General features: G+C 46.5%; 1 protein-coding gene across 5 annotated transcripts in view; it reads right to left on the bottom strand.

The window, feature by feature from the left end:
• Positions 1–20,000, bottom strand: part of sdk2b (sidekick cell adhesion molecule 2b) — a 539,954-nt gene that overhangs the window by 73,528 nt on the left and 446,426 nt on the right. For all 5 annotated transcript variants that reach the window (XM_046357200.1, XM_046357198.1, XM_046357201.1 and 2 more), the window contains exons 5-6: positions 9,443–9,576; positions 851–962 (exon numbers count right to left, since the gene is read on the bottom strand). In XM_046357200.1, coding sequence (XP_046213156.1) covers positions 851–962; positions 9,443–9,576 — 246 coding nt within the window. The remainder of the gene's footprint in view (positions 1–850; positions 963–9,442; positions 9,577–20,000) is intronic.

Genomic DNA, 20,000 nt, shown 5'->3' with positions numbered 1-20,000 from the left:
CTATGTACAGACTCAGCGAGCATAGCCTTGCTATTGAGAAAGGCCGCCGTAGGCAGACATGGCTCTCAAGAGAAGACAGGCTATGTGCTCACTGCCCACAAAATGAGGTGGAAACTGAGCTGCACTTCCTAACCTCCTGCCCAATGTATTAGAGAGACATATTTCCCTCAGATTACACAGATCCACAAAGAATTCGAAAACAAATCCAATTTTGAAAAACTCCCATATCTACTGGGTGAAATTCCACAGTGTGCCATCAAAGCAGCAAGATTTGTGACCTGTTGCCACGAGAAAAGGGCAACCAGTGAAGAACACACACCATTGTAAATACAACCCATATTTATGCTTATTTATTTTATCTTGTGTCCTTTACCATTTGTTCATTGTTAAAAGACTGTATATATATAATATGACATTTGTAATGTCTTTATTGTTTTGAAACTTCTGTATGTGTGATGTCTACTGTTAATTTTTATTGTTTATTTCACTTTATATATTATCTACCTCACTTGCTTTGGCAATGTTAACACATGTTTCCCATGCCAATAAAGCCCTTGAATTGAATTGAGTGAGTGAGTGAGTGAGTGAGTGAGTGAGTGAGTGAGTGAGTGAGTGAGTGAGTGAGTGAGTGAGTGAGTGAGAGAAAGAGAGTCATGATTTTGAAAAGACACAAATATATTTACAGAATATTTACAGAACAAACACAGACAGATTAGTAGTTGACTCATTAATCACTCGTTACACCACTTTTGGCTTCTCAAAAAATGATCCATCAAAACCAATCAGTCTGTCTGGAAGGAAACAGATGATGACAGATTTGAGACTAGAGAGTGGGGAAGCATGGATTTACCTGGCGTTGGCGACACACTCCATGGTGACTTCAGACGTGCCTGACACTACACTGGTGTTCCTGGGGGGGATGATTATGGTGGGGGCGATAGGGTCAGCAGGACCACCCACATCTGGAGAGAGAGAGAGAGAGAGAGAGAGGGGGAGAGAAAGAGAAATATATAGAGTACTGCACACACTACAATTACTTAGGCCAATATCCACTAATAATAAAAACTCAAAAAATAGCAATTAAGTTTTGGAAACATCTAAAATACAGTGACCCCCTCTCATATCATTACCCAGCCCTACAATACGAAGAGTTAAGCAAAGAAAATAGTCCCCTCATTGAGCTGGTCCTGGGGCTGAGTTCACAAACCTGTTCTACTAACACACTGAAGCCTCAGGACCAGAACATCCAATCAATCAGATCAAACCAAATTACAACACAGTCAAAACAAAACTACATTACTTATTGGGAAACACAAGCACAAAGCAGAATGGAGTGCCACCTGGCCCTAAATCGACAGTACACCGTGGCAAACTTTTTGACCATGGTTACTGATCAAAACCGTGACAAAGTACAGGCTCAGTGAGCAAAGCCTTGCCATTGAGAAGGGTAGACACAGGAAAACCTGGCACCCTGTAGAGGAAAGGTTTGAGTGTCATTTCCCCAAATTTGAAACCCTTATTCAAGGTTTCAAAGACCTCTCTGATGAGGATAGACTACCCGTCCTGTTGAGGGAGGACCCAGAGAGCTGTGGGTTGGCAGTGCACTAGATTGCTGCCTGCCATTAGATAAAGGACAGTGTCTGACAGACCAAGCAATCTGCACATGTCCTCTATGCTTATTGTTATTGTTCAATGTATGGTTATTTTTACCTTTGGTTATTGTTGTTACTGTTGTCCCATTGACAATACTGATTATTATTATTCATTATGTTAATATTGTAAATCTCCAAAGTAAGCTTTGGCAACATGTACATTGTTACCTCATGCCAATAAAGCAAATTCAATTTAATTGAATTGAGAGAGCGAGAGAGGGAGAGAGAGAAAGAGGGATAGACAGTAAGTGTGAAATAGAGAGAACGAGAGAGAGAGACACATTTCCTCAGCAAAAACAATGTACTGAGCAAATGTCAAATTGTTTTTACCAAATTACTGTACGACAGACCACGTATTCACCCTGCACACCCTAATTGACAAACACACAAACCAAAACAAAGGAAAAGTATTGTCATGCTTTGTTGATTTCAAAAAAGCTTTCGACTCAATTTGGCATGAGGACCTGCTTTGTCAAATTGATGGAAAGTGGTGTTGGGAGAAAAATATATGACAATATAAAATCCATGTACACAAACAACAAGTGTGTGGTTAAAATTGGCAAAAAACACACATCTTTCTTTCCACAGGGCCATGGGGTGATACAGGGGTGCAGCTTAAGCCCCACTCACTTCAACATATATATCAACGAATTGGCGAGGGCACTAGAACGGTCTGCAGCTCCTGGCCTCAACCTACTAGAATCTGAAATCAAATGTCTACTGTTTGCTGATGGTTTGGTGCTTCTGTCCCCAACCAAGGAAGGCCTACAGCAGCACCTTGATCTTCTGCACAGATTCTGTCAGACCTGGGCCCTGACAGTAAATCTCATTAAGACAAACATAATGGTATTCCAAAAAAGGTCCAGTTGCCACCAGGACCTTCTCAAGAGAAGATAGGCTATGTGCACATTGCTCACAAAATGAGGTGGAAACTGAGCTGCACTTCCTAACCTCCTGCCAAATGTATAACCATATTAGAGACACATATTTCCCTCAGATTACTCACAGAGCCCAACAAAGAATTCGAAAAAAAATCCAATTGTGATAAACTCCTATATCAATTGGGTGAATTACCACAGTGTGCCATCCCAGCAGCACAATTTGTGACCTGTTGCCACAAGAAAAGGGCAACCAGTGAAGAACAAACACCATCGTAAATACAACCTATATTTATGTTTACTTATTTTCTATTTGCACATCATTACAACACTGTATATAGACATAATATGACAGTGAAAGGTCTTTATTCTTTTGGAACTTTTGTAATTGTAAAGTATATTGTTAATTTTTTATTGTTTATTTCACTTTTGTTTATTATCTACCTCACTTGCTTCGGCAATGTAAACATAAGCCCTTAAATTGAATTGAGAGAGAGAGAGAGAGAGAGAGAGAGAGAGAGAGAGAGAGAGAGAGAGAGAGAGACAGACAGAGACAGAGACAGAGTGATCAGTGTGTGTTTTCTGTGTGCATGACAGCGTACTCTATACAATAGATATGATGCAATCTAAAAGGTATGCAGTTCATATTAAATGTCGCTGCGGATGGTCTGCTCTGGCTTATTAAATAGCCAAAGCTCATTTTCAGGCCGGAGCCGTGCTGAACAGTACATTTCATTTCCAGTGGGCAGAGTGGATAAGTGTACATGTGAGCGGCCATGTGAGATATTGGAACTGACCAGAGCATACATCTCTGTTCTGACATAGCACTGAGGAGAATAGAACAGGACAGTACAGTGGCCACTGGTAATAACATTTGCTACGGAACTGGAAAAATTGGAAAATATTGCTACACCAAAGACAGACAGACACAGAGAGACAGAGACAGAGACAGAGAGGGAGAGAGAGATTGAGAGAGAGAGAGAGAGAGAGAGAGAGAGAGAGAGAGAGAGAGAGAGAGAGAGAGAGAGAGAGAGAGAGAGAGAGAGCTTGTGTGTGTGTTTGTTTGAGGATTCCAAGAAGGAAAGCCCATGGCAGTAGGAAAGCTGAGTCTCGAGTCCAGGAGAAACACATTGTGATCCATCTATCCTACCATGGCTCAGAAACAACTAAAGTTTGAGTGGGTGACATGGCCGTGGCGGTCATTAAATTTTGTCAGAGGGTTATTGTCATGCAAAAGACTGCCAGTCTCACGGTAATGAACCGTTAATTAACATAAACAGGTTTAGTATATCCAGGCCCCCACACATAGAAGCCACTGATGCACACCTTGGCAACTTTAACATTTAAAAACATACAATAAATCAATTATTTATTTTATTCACGTCTAAATAAGAAGGAAATTCTATGACTTTTCCTACTGTATGTTATCTGGCTGTCCGCAAACATACAGTATTTCATTCAACCGGGCCATGCCATAGACCGTAGGCTTGTTTGTTTAGCTGACAAGATATGCTTATAAGTCCCATGACATTATTTTACATGATATGATTTTATAGTAAGACAAATATAATTGAACTTAGCTGAATAACTGCGGAACTGCGCATATGAAGTGTCTATGTTGAGCACAAAAGAGATCATTTGAAACAGGTCCTATATGCTAGATTTAGAGTTATTTGGCAACTTTAGGCGTGAAGGATACAAACCTTAGAACGTGTTAGAAATCCAAACATATGGGCTGCATGGAGAGACTATAGGATGTTGATGATTTGAGAACGAGGTTAAAAAAAAAGAAGACGCTTGCTCTCTGTTCCTTGCCTCAGGCTGCACAGATGTTCTCTCACCAAGAGATCATATTTTCACCCATCAGACTATTCTCATTTGAATCTTGTCTTTACTAATATGTACAATTTGTTTCGATTTAGAATGGCCCATTATCAAATGGGCAGGAACAGAGGCAGGGGGGAAAAAAGACATTCACGCTTCCATTCATCTGTCTGAATGGAAGCCGAGCACTTTCCTGCCGGGGTCTGTTAAACAATAATGATGGGTTGGCTACTTGGGTTTTATAGCGGGGCATGTGCTTAATATGAGCAGCTGAGGAATAAATATGACAACACTAATTTCACTCCGTGAAAGTGGTTCAAGAACATCTATAGTAACAAGTTTTCGCAATGAAACATACAGTATTTCATCAAACCGGGCAATCTGCAATGTGTCCCGCCACCCGCCACCACCTATTTTAACCCCTCTTTTACGCTACTCTCTGTTTATAATATATGCATAGTCACTTTAACCATATCTACATGTACATACTACCTCAATCAGCCTGACTAACCGGTGTCTGTATGTAGCCTCGCTACTTTTATAGCCTCGCTACTGTATATAGCCTGTCTTTTTACTGTTGTTATATTTCTTTACTTACCAGGCCCAGACGGCATCCCCAGCCGCGCCCTCAGAGCATGCGCAGACCAGCTGGCTGGTGTGTTTACGGACATATTCAATCAATCCCTATCCCAGTCTGTTGTTCCCACATGCTTCAAGAGGGCCACCATTGTTCCTGTTCCCAAGAAAGCTAAGGTAACTGAGCTAAACGACTACCGCCCCGTAGCACTCACTTCCGTCATCATGAAGTGCTTTAAGAGACTAGTCAAGGACCATATCACCTCCACCCTACCTGACACCCTAGACCCACTCCAATTTGCTTACCGCCCAAATAGGTCCACAGACGATGCAATCTCAACCACACTGCACACTGCCCTAACCCACCTGGACAAGAGGAATACCTATGTGAGAATGCTGTTCATCGACTACAGCTCTGAATTGAACACCATAGTGCCCTCCAAGCTCGTCATCAAGCTCGAGACCCTGGGTCTCGATCCCGCCCTGTGCAACTGGGTACTGGACTTCCTGACGGGCCGCCCCCAGGTGGTGAGGGTAGGCAACAACATCTCCACCCTGCTGATCCTCAACACTGGGGCCCCACAAGGGTGCGTTCTGAGCCCTCTCCTGTACTCCCTGTTCACCCACGACTGCGTGGCCACGCATGCCTCAATCATCAAGTTTGCGGACGACACAACAGTGGTAGGCTTGATTACCAACAACGACGAGACGGCCTTCAGGGAGGCCGTCAGCATTTCACTGTAAGGTCTACTACACCTGTGGTATTCAGCATTTCACTGTAAGGTCTACTACACCTGTGGTATTCAGCATTTCACTGTAAGGTCTACTACACCTGTTGTATTCAGCATTTCACTGTAAGGTCTACTACACCTGTTGTATTCAGCATTTCACTGTAAGGTCTACTACACCTGTTGTATTCAGCATTTCACTGTAAGGTATTCACTGTATTCGGCGCACGTGACAAATACACATTGATTTGATTTGTTGACACCCTGTCTTGTGTGTTCGGGAAAGAAATAAAGGACAGAGAGGAGGAGATGGAAACGCACGGTGGTGAGATATTCTGTATAGCTAAAGGTAATGTGTCACCCAATGAACCAACTGCATTGCCTGGGGCTCTACGTTCTCTCCCAGAGAACATTTTGGAGCTTAAGGTAACCTGTCCATCCAGTAGGCGTAATAATACAGTCCACACTCCAAGGCCATTAATACAGGCTAGACCAATTATGTACCAAAGACATTTTAAATCACGTTTGTTTTATATTTTTTCTACTATGCGCAATGCGCAATATGCGGTAGGCTGTGTATTGTATAACGGCACAACCTTACTTTTAATTCAGTTTTATTTTTCAGGATTGGGCTCATATGCCTATGCATTAGCGCTAATATGCATATGGGGGTTTTGAACTAATCTTCACCTTAGAAAGAGCTGTCCATTTAGTTGTGTTGGGCTTTAAAACATCTACAATAACCATGTTTTCCACTCAGTTTCAACCTGCTGTTGAACTTCTTTCTTCATATTGATCATCACAGTGAGGTGTTTTAAGAGCATGATACTGTTTTGATGATAAGTGTTTGATGTGATTTTTAATGCCATTTGCATTGATGTCAGAGTGGTTAGAGGGGACAATAGAGCCCTGAGTACCAGGCCATTAGGACCTGATGATCGTTAGCGAGTTGGGTACTGCCAAAGCATGTCCAGACTGCATGGGACTCAGCGGTCACGTGGAATTGTACTGCAGTCATGGCGCATGACTGCATGTGTGGCGGTAATATGGTCACCGCAACAGCTCTAAGTGTGTCTGTCTATGTGTGTGTTTTACTGACAGAATAATCTTCCCCTGTACACCTCCCTCTCTCCGTCCTTCTGACACCGATCTAGGATCAGTTGAGTGTTGGTGGACCCCAGGGGAATAATGCTGTGTGAGGGACATCCCTGCAGGGACCAAGAGAAAGCACACACACACACACACACACACACACACACACACACGCACGCACGCACGCACGCACGCACGCACACACACACACACACACACACACACACACACACACACACACACACACACACACACACACACACACACACACACACACACACACACACACACACACACACACACACACACAATCTGGCAAGGGCTGTGTGTCCTTCACAGGGGCAGTGTGTGTCTCTCTCTCTGGCACCCCCCACTTTCTCTACCTCTGCTATAATGTCTGTCTGTCTGCCTGCTCTCTTCTGTTTGCTCTATTCTGTCTGCTCTGTTCTATTTTGTCTGTTCTGTTCCTTCTGCTCTGCTCTGTCTGCCTGTATGCTCCATTCTGTCTGCTCTATTATGTCTGTTCTGTTCTGTCTGTTCTGTTCTATCTGCTCTGTTCTATACTGTTTGCTCTGTTCTGTTCTGTTCTGTTCTGCCTGCCTGCATGTCTGCTCTTTTCTGTTCTGTTCTGTCTGCTCTGTGCTATACTGTCTGCTCTGTTCTATTCTGTCTGCTCTGTTCTATACTGTCTGCTCTGCTCTGGTCTGTATGCTCTGTTCTGTTCTGCCTGCTCTGTTCGGTCTGCTCTGTTCTGTCTGCTCTGCTCTGTTCTGTTCTGTCTGCTCTGTTCTGTCTGCATGTCTTCTCTATCTGCTCTGTTCTGTTCTGATCTGTTCTGTCTGCTCTGTTCTGTCTGCTCTGTTCTGTTCTGCTCTGTTCTGTCTGCTCTATCTGCTCTGTTCTGTTCTGTCTGCTCTGTTCTATCTGCTCTGTTCTGTCTGCTCTGTTCTGTTCTGTCTGCTCTTTTCTATCTGCTCTGTTATGTCTGCTCTGTTCTGTCTGTTCTGTCTGCTCTGTTCTGTCTGCTCTATCTGCTCTGTTCTGTTCTGTCTGCTCTGTTTTATCATGTCTGCTCAGTTCTGTCTGCGCTGTCTTCTCTGTCTGCTCTGTTCTGTCTGCTCTGTTCTGTCTGTTCTGTTTGCTCTGTCCTGTCTTCTCTGTCTGCTCAGTTCTGTCTGCTCTGTCTTCTCTTCTGTCTGCTCTGTTCTGTCTGCTATGTTCTGTCTGCTATGTTCTGTCTTCTCTGTCTGCTCTGTTCTGCCTGCTCTGTTCAGTCTGCTCTGTTCTGTCTGCTCTGTTCTGTTCTGTTCTGTCTGCATGTCTTCTCTATCTGCTCTGTTCTGTTCTGCTCTGTTCTGTCTGATCTGTTCTGTTCTGTCTGCTCTGTTCTGTCTGCTCTATCTGCTCTGTTCTGTCTGCATGTCTTCTCTATCTGCTCTGTTCTGTTCTGCTCTGTTCTGTCTGATCTGTTCTGTTCTGTTCTGTCTGCTCTGTTCTGTCTGCTCTATCTGCTCTGTTCTGTCTGCATGTCTTCTCTATCTGCTCTGTTCTGTTCTGCTCTGTTCTGTTCTGTTCTGTCTGCTCTGTTCTGTCTGCTCTCTCTGCTCTGTTCTGTCTGCATGTCTTCTCTATCTGCTCTGTTCTGTTCTGCTCTGTTCTGTCTGATCTGTTCTGTTCTGTCTGCTCTGTTCTGTCTGCTCTATCTGCTCTGTTCTGTTCTGTTCTGTCTGCTCTGTTCTATCTGCTCTATTTGCTCTGTTCTGTCTGCTCTGTTCTGTCTGCTCTATCTGCTCTGTTCTGTTCTGTCTGCTCTGTTCTATCTGCTCTGTTCTGTCTGCTCTGTTCTGTCTGCTCTGTTCTGTCTGTTCTCTCTGTCTGTTCTATCTGCTCTGTTCTGTTCTGTTCTGTCTGCTCTGTTCTATCTGCTCTGTTCTGTCTGCTCTGTCTGTCTGCTCTGTTCTGTCTGCTCTGTTCTGTCTGTTCTCTCTGTCTGCTCTATCTGCTCTGTTCTGTTCTGTCTGCTCTGTTCTATCTGCTCTGTTCTGTCTGTTCTCTCTGTCTGCTCTATCTGCTCTGTTCTGTTCTGTCTGCTCTGTTCTATCTGCTCTGTTCTGTTCTGTCTGCTCTATTCTGTCTGTTCTCTCTGTCTGCTCTGTCTGCTCTATCTGCTCTGTTCTGTTCTGTTCTATCTGCTCTGTTCTATCTGCTCTGTTCTGTCTGCTCTGTCTGTCTGTTCTGGTCCCGCTACTCCTCTGAGATCTACTGTCTGGGTCTGAGTTATGTTCTAATCAACTGTCCCCCTGCACTGTGCCATAGGCCATGTCTGCTTCCTCTATAATCAAGTCTAATACCTTGAACTGCACCAGCCTGCGCTTGATTCTCTCTCAATGTGGAATCTGCTATGCTGCTGCTGGCCATAGTGTCTGTGTCTGGAAGTGTGTGTGTGTGTGGGTGTCATATAATCAACTCTTCACCAGAGAGCAGCTGCTTCCTTCGCTTGTCTTATACAGTATAATCAACTCTATCTGCCTGCTGCAGTGTGTGTATGTGTATGTATGTGTGTGTGGGCATGCATCCTTGTGTGTGTGTGTGTCTACGTGTGTCTATATGTGTGTGCGTGTGGTCCATGTGTGTATGTGCAAGCCTTCATTCATGTGTGTATATCTCTCCATATGGCTTCACTGCTACTCACTGTCAACAGACAGGGTGATGGGTTGGCTGGTCTTGTTTTCCCCGTTCTTGTCGTTGACCGCCTGTACATAGTAGCGTCCAGCATCAGGGGCCACCGTGGACAGGATGACCAGAGTGTTGTCCAGGGTAATGGCTCTGAGGAACACAGAGAGACATGTTCGGTCACTACACTGCCAAGAACACCACACAGAAAAAACCCTCTGTAGGCTATCTGTGTGCAGGGTTTTGCTCCAGCCCAGCACAACACACACACACACACACACACACACACACACACACACACACACACACACACACACACACACACACACACACACACACACACACACACACACACACACACACACACACACACACACACACACACACAGTTTCTTCCCCAGGAACACATGTCCTCCAGGAATAGAACTGAATAAGATCCTAGTTTCCCTGTTGTATTCCTGTTGTTTGTACTAGCTCCTCCTCCCCTGCTCCTGCCCCTCCCACCCTGTGCTGTGCTGTGCTGTGCTGTGCTGTGCTGACCAGTGGACTGAGACCTAGAGCTCCTCTCCCTGCAGTCTACCAATTATAGCCCCACCTTTGTTTACAATCAATGTTTGCTTATTATCAGCACCTGTTCACCAATTTGGAGCTGGATTGAATGTTTCGACACGTTGCCACCTACCCCCTCACCCTCCCTCTCCCTCTGTTTCTCTCTCTCTCTCCTCCAAGAGACAGCATACTAATGTGAATGCACCTCGCCCCTGGAGGAACAGTACACACATATCCTACTATACAATCAGTGCAACAGAAAGAAAATGTTGGATAGATATTAACAAATAAAGTGCAAGCACATTCACTATTTATGCAAAAGTATGAGGACACCCGTAAAATTAGAGGATTCGGCTATTTCAGGTACACCCGTTGCTGACAGGTGTACAGTATAAAATTGAACACACGGCCATGCAATCTCCATAGACAAACATAGGCAGTAGAATAGTCTTACTGAAGAGCTCAGTGACTTTCAACGTGGCACCGTCGTAGGATGCCGCCTTTCCAAGAAGTCACATTTCTGTCCTGCAGCTTCCCCGGTCAACAGCAAGTGCTGTTATTGTGAAGTGGAAACGTATAGAAGCAACAACGGCTCAGCCACGAAGTGGTAGGCCACACAAGCTCACAGAACGGGCCCGCGCATAGTGCATAAAAATCGTCTGTCCTCAATAACTGCGCACCATGCGCCATGTCAAGCGTCGGCTGGAGTGGTGTTAAACTCGTGGCCTCTGGAGCAGGGGAAACACGTTCTCTGAAGTGATGAATTGCGCTTAACCATCTGGTAGCCCGATAGATGAATCTGAGTTTGACGGATGCCAGAAGAACACTACCTGCCCCAATGCATAGTGCTAACTGTAAAGTTTGGTGGATGAGGAATAATGGGGCTATTTTTCATGGTTCGGGCTAGGTCCCTTAGTTCCAGTGAAGGGAAATATTAACGCTACAGCATACAATGACATTCTAGATGATTCTGTGCTTCCAACTTTGTGGAAACAGTTTGGGAAAGGCCCTTTTCTGTTTCATTGTGACAATGCCCCCGTACACAAAGCGAGGTCCATACAGAAATCGTTTGTCGAGATCGTTGTGGAAGAACTTGACTGGTCTGCACAGAGCCCTGACCTCAACCCCATCAAACACCTTTGGGATGAATTGAAACGCTGACTGCGAGCCTGGCCTAATCGCCCAACATCAGTGTCCAACCTCACTAATGCTCTTGTGACTGAGTGGAAGCAAGTCCCCGCAGCAATGTTACAACATCTAGTGGAAAGCCCTCCCAGAAGAGAGGATGCTGTTATAGCAGCAAAGGGGGGCACAACTCCATATTAATGCCCATGATTTTGGAATGAGATGTTCAACAAGCAGGTGTCCACATACTTTTGGTCATGTAGTCTATGTGCCCCTTTAGTTTATCTTCACATGCATACTGGAGACAACTTTTCTAGGTGCAATGCTCAGTACTGAACCGTCCTGAATGAACAAGGCCGTGGTATTGGAATCAACTGGAAGTCTGGGAGACTTAACGAGTATGCACTTGGCAACCAGCAGCAGTGGTAAGAGGTTGTTGTGATTAATGGTGGGTTGTAAATAAGTGGCTCGGCTGTGTGTCACGGATGGTGTGCTTTACTTATGTTCTATTCGGAGTGGAGAGGTGCTTGGTTTGGCTTCCTGGGGTGTATGCACTCCCCTATGTACCAGCAGACCCTGACGCAGTTATAGCACAGCGAGGGTTCGCCTGCCGATACGTCCCTCCTCCTCTAATCACAGACACATACAGACACACACGCACACACACCATGAACCCCTTCACCCCCCCACTCTCCCCTCACACGTACGCTGAGTTTAGATGCCATCTATGTGAAAAGTCCTGTTTATCAGCCTTTAGGGTTCTGGGTGGTTCTTGAATTGCGGTGGCATTTGCATCCCTCACCTTTGCAACCATGAAAAACACTTTAAAAAGACAAATAGTTGCACAACATACATGTTTTGTTTATATTTGTCACGCCTTGGTCATTGTATCTTGTGTTTTTGTTATATGTTTGGGTAGGCCAGGGTGTGACATGGGTTTATATGTTGTATTTCGTATTGGGGTTTGTATTAATTGGGAGTGTGTATTAGTAGAGGTGTGTCTAGTTAGGCTTGGCTGCCTGAGGCGATTCCTAATTGGAGTCAGCTGATTCTCGTTGTCTCGGATTGGGAACCGTATTTAGGCAGCCTGAGTGCGCGTTGTATTTCGTGGGTGATTGTACCTGTCTCTGTGTTAGTCACCAGATAGTCTGTAATTAGTTTCACTCGTTTGTTGTTTTCGTATTTTCAGTTATTTCATGTACCGTATTTTTCTTCATTAAAAGTCACGAGTAACCTACACGCTGCATTTCGGTCTGACTCTCTCCAAACAACAGACGAATATCATTACAGAATCACCCACCACGATTCACAGACCGAGCAGCGTGTGAACTGGCAGGATCTGAAGGAGGACGATATGGACGGCAGAAGCAGGGATTATACAACGTGGGAAGAAATCGACAGGTGGGCGGCCGACCCAGAACGAGTGCAGGAGCCCGCCTGGGATTCCCTACAGCAATGCGAAAAGGGCTATACACGTATGGAATCGAGAAGGAAAGCATTGCTATACAGAGCGAAAACCGAAGGTAAAGGGGGAAAGCGCAGAGAGAGAGTGGCTGAGTCAGAGAATAGACCTGAGCCTACTCTCCCTTTTAATCGTGAAGAGCAGTTGCAATGGGAGAGACTGCATCATTTGGAGATTTGGACATGGGAGGAGGAATTAGACGGTCAAGGACCCTGGGAGCAGCCGGGAGAATATCGCCGTCCCAAGGAGGAAATAGAGCCAACTAAAGCGGAGAGGCGCATGTATGAGGAGGCAGCATGGCGACGCGGTTGGAAACCGTAAAGTCATCCCCAAAAAAATATTGGGGGGGGGGGTTAAAAGGGAGAATAGTTATGCCAGGTAGGAAACCTGTGCATACTCCCTGTGCTCACCGTTGGGCTAGAGAGACCGGGCAGGCACCGTGTTATACTATGGAGCGCACGGTGTTTCCAGTGCGGGTGCAGAGCCAGCTGCGACACATACCAGCCCTTCCTATTGGCCAGGCTAGAGTGGGCATCGAGCCAGGTAAGCTTGGGCAGGCTCGGTGCTCAAGAGCTCCAGTGCGCCTGCACGGTCCGGTCTATCCAGAGCCACCTCTACACACCAGTCCTCCGGTAGCAGCTCCCCGCACCAGGCTTCCTGTGCGTGTCCTCGCGCCAGTACCACCAGTTCCAGCACCACGCACCAGGCCTCCAGTGCGCCTCGCCTGTTCAGCACAGCCAGTGCTTTTCTCCTCTCCTGCACTGTTGGAGTCTCCCGCCTGTTCAGCGCAGTCAGAGCCTTTCTCCTCTCCTGCGCTGCCGGAGTCTCCTGTCTGGCCAGCCCCGCCAGTGCTCCCAGTCGGCCCAGCGCGTCCAGTGCGCCTCGCCTGTTCAGCGCAGCCAGAGCTTTTCTCCTCTCCTGCACTGTTGGAGTCTCCCGCCTGTTCAGCGCAGCCAGAGCCTTTCTCCTCTCCTGCGCTGCCGGAGTCTCCTGTCTGCCCAGCGCCACCAGTCGGCCCAGCGTCACCAGTCTGCCAGGATCCACCAGAAGTGCCAGTCTGCCAGGATCCGCCAGAAGTGCCAGTCTGCCAAGATCTTCTAGATCGGCCAGACAACCTTAATCATCCAGGTCCACCAGCCAGCCAGGATTTACCGGAGCCTACTACCTGCCTGAACTTCCTCGCAGTACTAGGCTCCCTCTCAGTACTAGGCTCCCTCTCTGTACTGGGCTCCCTCTCAGTACCGAGCTTCCTCTCAGTACCGAGCTTCCTCTCAGTACCGAGCTTCCTCTCAGTACTGAGCTTCCTCTCAGTACTGGGCTCCCTCTCAGTACCGGGCTCCCTCTCAGTACCGGGCTCCCTCTCAGTACCGGGCTGCTTCGGTCCCGGGCTGCCCCTCTGTCCCGGGCTGCCCCTCTGTCCCGGGCTGCCCCTCTGTCCCGGGCTGCCCCTCTGTCCCGGGCTGCCCCTCTGTCCCGAGATGTCCCTCTATCCCGAGTTGCCCCTCTATCCCGAGTTGCCCCTCTATCCCGAGTTGCCCCTCTGTCCCGAGCTGCCCCTCTGTCCCGAGCTGCCCCTCTGTCCCGAGCTGCCCCTCGGTCCCGAGCTGCCCCTCAGTTATGTGGGGATCAGGGTGAGGACTATTAGGCCATGGTCGGCGGAGAAAGTGGATTATCCTAGGACGCGAAGGGGAGGAACTAGGACATTTATGGAGTGGGGTCCACGTCCCGAGCCAGATCCGCCACCATGGACAGACGCCCACCCGGACCCTCCCTATGCTCTTGAGGTGCGTCCCGGAGTCCGCACCTTAGGGGGGGGGTTCTGTCACGCCTTGGTCATTGTATCTTGTGTTTTTGTTATATGTTTGGGTAGGCCAGGGTGTGACATGGGTTTATATGTTGTATTTCGTATTGGGGTTTGTATTAATTGGGAGTGTGTATTAGTAGGGGTGTGTCTAGTTAGGCTTGGCTGCCTGAGGCGATTCTTAATTGGAGTCAGCTGATTCTCGTTGTCTCGGATTGGGAACCGTATTTAGGCAGCCTGAGTGCGCGTTGTATTTCGTGGGTGATTGTACCTGTCTCTGTGTTAGTCACCAGATAGGCTGTAATTAGTTTCACTCGTTTGTTGTTTTCGTATTTTCAGTTATTTCATGTACCGTATTTTTCTTCATTAAAAGTCATGAGTAACCTACACGCTGCATTTCGGTCTGACTCTCTCCAAACAACAGACGAATATCATTACAATATTCAACTGTTTATAACAGTGACCAAATATAATGCAAATCCTTAATACTGCAAAACGATGCATTGTTTAAAGTACTTAGAGTAAGCAAATTGGCTTGTCCCAGTAGCGATGAGTAGAGTTCAAGTGACATGTTTTGGGGATTTAGAGATATCTATCTATGATTTTGAATGCTAGAAAGTAAACAACAGTATTTAATACATTGTATAGATCAACAAAAACAAATAAGTCTATTCAAATCTGTATTTTTTATTTTAATCTTTTTACAAATATAATATGTTTTATGTCATTGGTGTTACCGTCTTGAAAATCAATCATTGCAAAGATATACAAGGACCTTGATTATTCCCTCCAGTGAAAAACTGTTATCGGGGGAGGGGTCTATATTATATATGCCATAAATTTGAAGATTCCATCGATAATTTGGTGTGTCAAAATACAAAAGTCTCATTGGCGTTACTCAATTTAAATGCAGAGAAATAATGAGATTAGCAAACTATTTGGAAAGAATGAATGACCTCGCGTTTCTTTTCTCCTACTGCTGGTACAATGTCATCATTATGGTCAAAATATATCATGTCATTAAGCTGCTACAGTATATTAGTTGATTTAGAATCAGAAAATGAAACCAAACAGATAGAAATTAAAAATCCAGAAAATATAAGTACATTTTTTCCAAAATACCATCCTCAAAAGTAACTGCATTTCAAGAACGACCATTCTTATAAGTAGGATGGCTAAAGAGCCCTGCTCCTGCTAGACTGATATTCTAGTGTATAACGAGCAGTCAGGCCAGGGTCACTAACAAGAACACAGCTCAACAACAAGAACAGAATAACCAACAATGACCAGCAGACACAATGGGAGACCAACCGACTGATACACTGCTGCTGTGTGTGTGTGTGTGTGTGTGTGTGTGTGTGTGTGTGTGTGTGTGTGTGTGTGTGTGTGTGTGTGTGTGTGTGTGTGTGTGTGTGTGTGTGTGTGTGTGTGTGTGTGTGTGTGTGTGTGTGTGTGTGTGTGTGTGTGTACCTGAGCTGAACCCCTTATAAAACACATCTCTCAAACATGATCTCTCCACTGCTGCATGTGGAAAACAACTCTCTCCCCCTTAGAGGAGAGAGATGGCGGTGATGGAGGAGCAGGGTGTTATTGGTTCTGTATACCTGTTCTTTGGGTTCCCTTAGAGGAGAGAGATGGTGGTGATGGAGGAGCAGGGTGTTATTGGTTCTGTATACCTGTTCTTTGGGTTCCCTTAGAGGAGAGAGAGATGGTGGTGATGGAGGAGCAGGGTGTTATTGGTTCTGTATACCTGTTCTTTGGGTTCCCTTAGAGGAGAGAGATGGTGGTGATGGAGGAGCAGGGTGTTATTGGTTCTGTATACCTGTTCTTTGGGTTCCCTTAGAGGAGAGAGATGGCGGTGATGGAGGAGCAGGGTGTTATTGGTTCTGTATACCTGTTCTTTGGGTTCCCTTAGAGGAGAGAGATGGTGGTGATGGAGGAGCAGGGTGTTATTGGTTCTGTATACCTGTTCTTTGGGTTCTCTTAGAGGAGAGAGATGGTGGTGATGGAGGAGCAGGGTGTTATTGGTTCTGTATACCTGTTCTTTGGGTTCTCTTAGAGGAGAGAGATGGCGGTGATGGAGGAGCAGGGTGTTATTGGTTCTGTATACCTGTTCTTTGGGTTCCCTTAGAGGAGAGAGATGGCGGTGATGGAGGAGCAGGGTGTTATTGGTTCTGTATACCTGTTCTTTGGGTTCCCTTAGAGGAGAGAGATGGTGGTGATGGAGGAGCAGGGTGTTATTGGTTCTGTATACCTGTTCTTTGGGTTCCCTTAGAGGAGAGAGATGGCGGTGATGGAGGAGCAGGGTGTTATTGGTTCTGTATACCTGTTCTTTGGGTTCCCTTAGAGGAGAGAGATGGCGGTGATGGAGGAGCAGGGTGTTATTGGTTCTGTATACCTGTTCTTTGGGTTCCCTTAGAGGAGAGAGATGGTGGTGATGGAGGAGCAGGGTGTTATTGGTTCTGTATACCTGTTCTTTGGGTTCCCTTAGAGGAGAGAGATGGTGGTGATGGAGGAGCAGGGTGTTATTGGTTCTGTATACCTGTTCTTTGGGTTCTCTTAGAGGAGAGAGATGGCGGTGATGGAGGAGCAGGGTGTTATTGGTTCTGTATACCTGTTCTTTGGGTTCCCTTAGAGGAGAGAGATGGTGGTGATGGAGGAGCAGGGTGTTATTGGTTCTGTATACCTGTTCTTTGGGTTCTCTTAGAGGAGAGAGATGGCGGTGATGGAGGAGCAGGGTGTTATTGGTTCTGTATACCTGTTCTTTGGGTTCCCTTAGAGGAGAGAGATGGTGGTGATGGAGGAGCAGGGTGTTATTGGTTCTGTATACCTGTTCTTTGGGTTCTCTTAGAGGAGAGAGATGGCGGTGATGGAGGAGCAGGGTGTTATTGGTTCTGTATACCTGTTCTTTGGGTTCCCTTAGAGGAGAGAGATGGTGGTGATGGAGGAGCAGGGTGTTATTGGTTCTGTATACCTGTTCTTTGGGTTCTCTTAGAGGAGAGAGATGGTGGTGATGGAGGAGCAGGGTGTTATTGGTTCTGTATACCTGTTCTTTGGGTTCCCTTAGAGGAGAGAGATGGCGGTGATGGAGGAGCAGGGTGTTATTGGTTCTGTATACCTGTTCTTTGGGTTCCCTTAGAGGAGAGAGATGGTGGTGATGGAGGAGCAGGGTGTTATTGGTTCTGTATACCTGTTCTTTGGGTTCTCTTAGAGGAGAGAGATGGCGGTGATGGAGGAGCAGGGTGTTATTGGTTCTGTATACCTGTTCTTTGGGTTCCCTTAGAGGAGAGAGATGGCGGTGATGGAGGAGCAGGGTGTTATTGGTTCTGTATACCTGTTCTTTGGGTTCTCTTAGAGGAGAGAGATGGCGGTGATGGAGGAGCAGGGTGTTATTGGTTCTGTATACCTGTTCTTTGGGTTCCCTTAGAGGAGAGAGATGGTGGTGATGGAGGAGCAGGGTGTTATTGGTTCTGTATACCTGTTCTTTGGGTTCTCTTAGAGGAGAGAGATGGTGGTGATGGAGGAGCAGGGTGTTATTGGTTCTGTATACCTGTTCTTTGGGTTCCCTTAGAGGAGAGAGATGGTGGTGATGGAGGAGCAGGGTGTTATTGGTTCTGTATACCTGTTCTTTGGGTTCCCTTAGAGGAGAGAGATGGCGGTGATGGAGGAGCATGGTGTTATTGGTTCTGTATACCTGTTCTTTGGGTTCTCTTAGAGGAGAGAGATGGTGGTGATGGAGGAGCAGGGTGTTATTGGTTCTGTATACCTGTTCTTTGGGTTCCCTTAGAGGAGAGAGATGGTGGTGATGGAGGAGCATGGTGTTATTGGTTCTGTATACCTGTTCTTTGGGTTCTCTTAGAGGAGAGAGATGGTGGTGATGGAGGAGCAGGGTGTTATTGGTTCTGTATACCTGTTCTTTGGGTTCCCTTAGAGGAGAGAGATGGTGGTGATGGAGGAGCAGGGTGTTATTGGTTCTGTATACCTGTTCTTTGGGTTCCCTTAGAGGAGAGAGATGGTGGTGATGGAGGAGCAGGGTGTTATTGGTTCTGTATACCTGTTCTTTGGGTTCTCTTAGAGGAGAGAGATGGCGGTGATGGAGGAGCAGGGTGTTATTGGTTCTGTATACCTGTTCTTTGGGTTCCCTTAGAGGAGAGAGATGGTGGTGATGGAGGAGCAGGGTGTTATTGGTTCTGTATACCTGTTCTTTGGGTTCTCTTAGAGGAGAGAGATGGCGGTGATGGAGGAGCAGGGTGTTATTGGTTCTGTATACCTGTTCTTTGGGTTCCCTTAGAGGAGAGAGATGGTGGTGATGGAGGAGCAGGGTGTTATTGGTTCTGTATACCTGTTCTTTGGGTTCTCTTAGAGGAGAGAGATGGCGGTGATGGAGGAGCAGGGTGTTATTGGTTCTGTATACCTGTTCTTTGGGTTCCCTTAGAGGAGAGAGATGGTGGTGATGGAGGAGCAGGGTGTTATTGGTTCTGTATACCTGTTCTTTGGGTTCTCTTAGAGGAGAGAGATGGTGGTGATGGAGGAGCAGGGTGTTATTGGTTCTGTATACCTGTTCTTTGGGTTCCCTTAGAGGAGAGAGATGGTGGTGATGGAGGAGCAGGGTGTTATTGGTTCTGTATACCTGTTCTTTGGGTTCCCTTAGAGGAGAGAGATGGCGGTGATGGAGGAGCATGGTGTTATTGGTTCTGTATACCTGTTCTTTGGGTTCTCTTAGAGGAGAGAGATGGTGGTGATGGAGGAGCAGGGTGTTATTGGTTCTGTATACCTGTTCTTTGGGTTCCCTTAGAGGAGAGAGATGGTGGTGATGGAGGAGCATGGTGTTATTGGTTCTGTATACCTGTTCTTTGGGTTCTCTTAGAGGAGAGAGATGGTGGTGATGGAGGAGCAGGGTGTTATTGGTTCTGTATACCTGTTCTTTGGGTTCCCTTAGAGGAGAGAGATGGTGGTGATGGAGGAGCAGGGTGTTATTGGTTCTGTATACCTGTTCTTTGGGTTCCCTTAGAGGAGAGAGATGGTGGTGATGGAGGAGCAGGGTGTTATTGGTTCTGTATACCTGTTCTTTGGGTTCTCTTAGAGGAGAGAGATGGCGGTGATGGAGGAGCAGGGTGTTATTGGTTCTGTATACCTGTTCTTTGGGTTCCCTTAGAGGAGAGAGATGGTGGTGATGGAGGAGCAGGGTGTTATTGGTTCTGTATACCTGTTCTTTGGGTTCCCTTAGAGGAGAGAGATGGTGGTGATGGAGGAGCAGGGTGTTATTGGTTCTGTATACCTGTTCTTTGGGTTCCCTTAGAGGAGAGATGGTGGTGATGGAGGAGCAGGGTGTTATTGGTTCTGTATACCTGTTCTTTGGGTTCCCTTAGAGGAGAGAGATGGCGGTGATGGAGGAGCAGGGTGCTATTGGTTCTGTATACCTGTTCTTTGGGTTCCCTTAGAGGAGAGAGATGGCGGTGATGGAGGAGCAGGGTGTTATTGGTTCTGTATACCTGTTCTTTGGGTTCCCTTAGAGGAGAGAGATGGTGGTGATGGAGGAGCAGGGTGTTATTGGTTCTGTATACCTGTTCTTTGGGTTCCCTTAGAGGAGAGAGATGGTGGTGATGGAGGAGCAGGGTGTTATTGGTTCTGTATACCTGT

This window comes from Oncorhynchus gorbuscha, linkage group LG07 (genome assembly GCF_021184085.1).
Source record: "Oncorhynchus gorbuscha isolate QuinsamMale2020 ecotype Even-year linkage group LG07, OgorEven_v1.0, whole genome shotgun sequence".
NCBI classification, from domain to species: domain Eukaryota; kingdom Metazoa; phylum Chordata; class Actinopteri; order Salmoniformes; family Salmonidae; genus Oncorhynchus; species Oncorhynchus gorbuscha.
The sequence above is the reverse complement of the archived record's forward strand: the minus strand, read 5'-3'. Positions and strand labels throughout refer to the sequence as shown.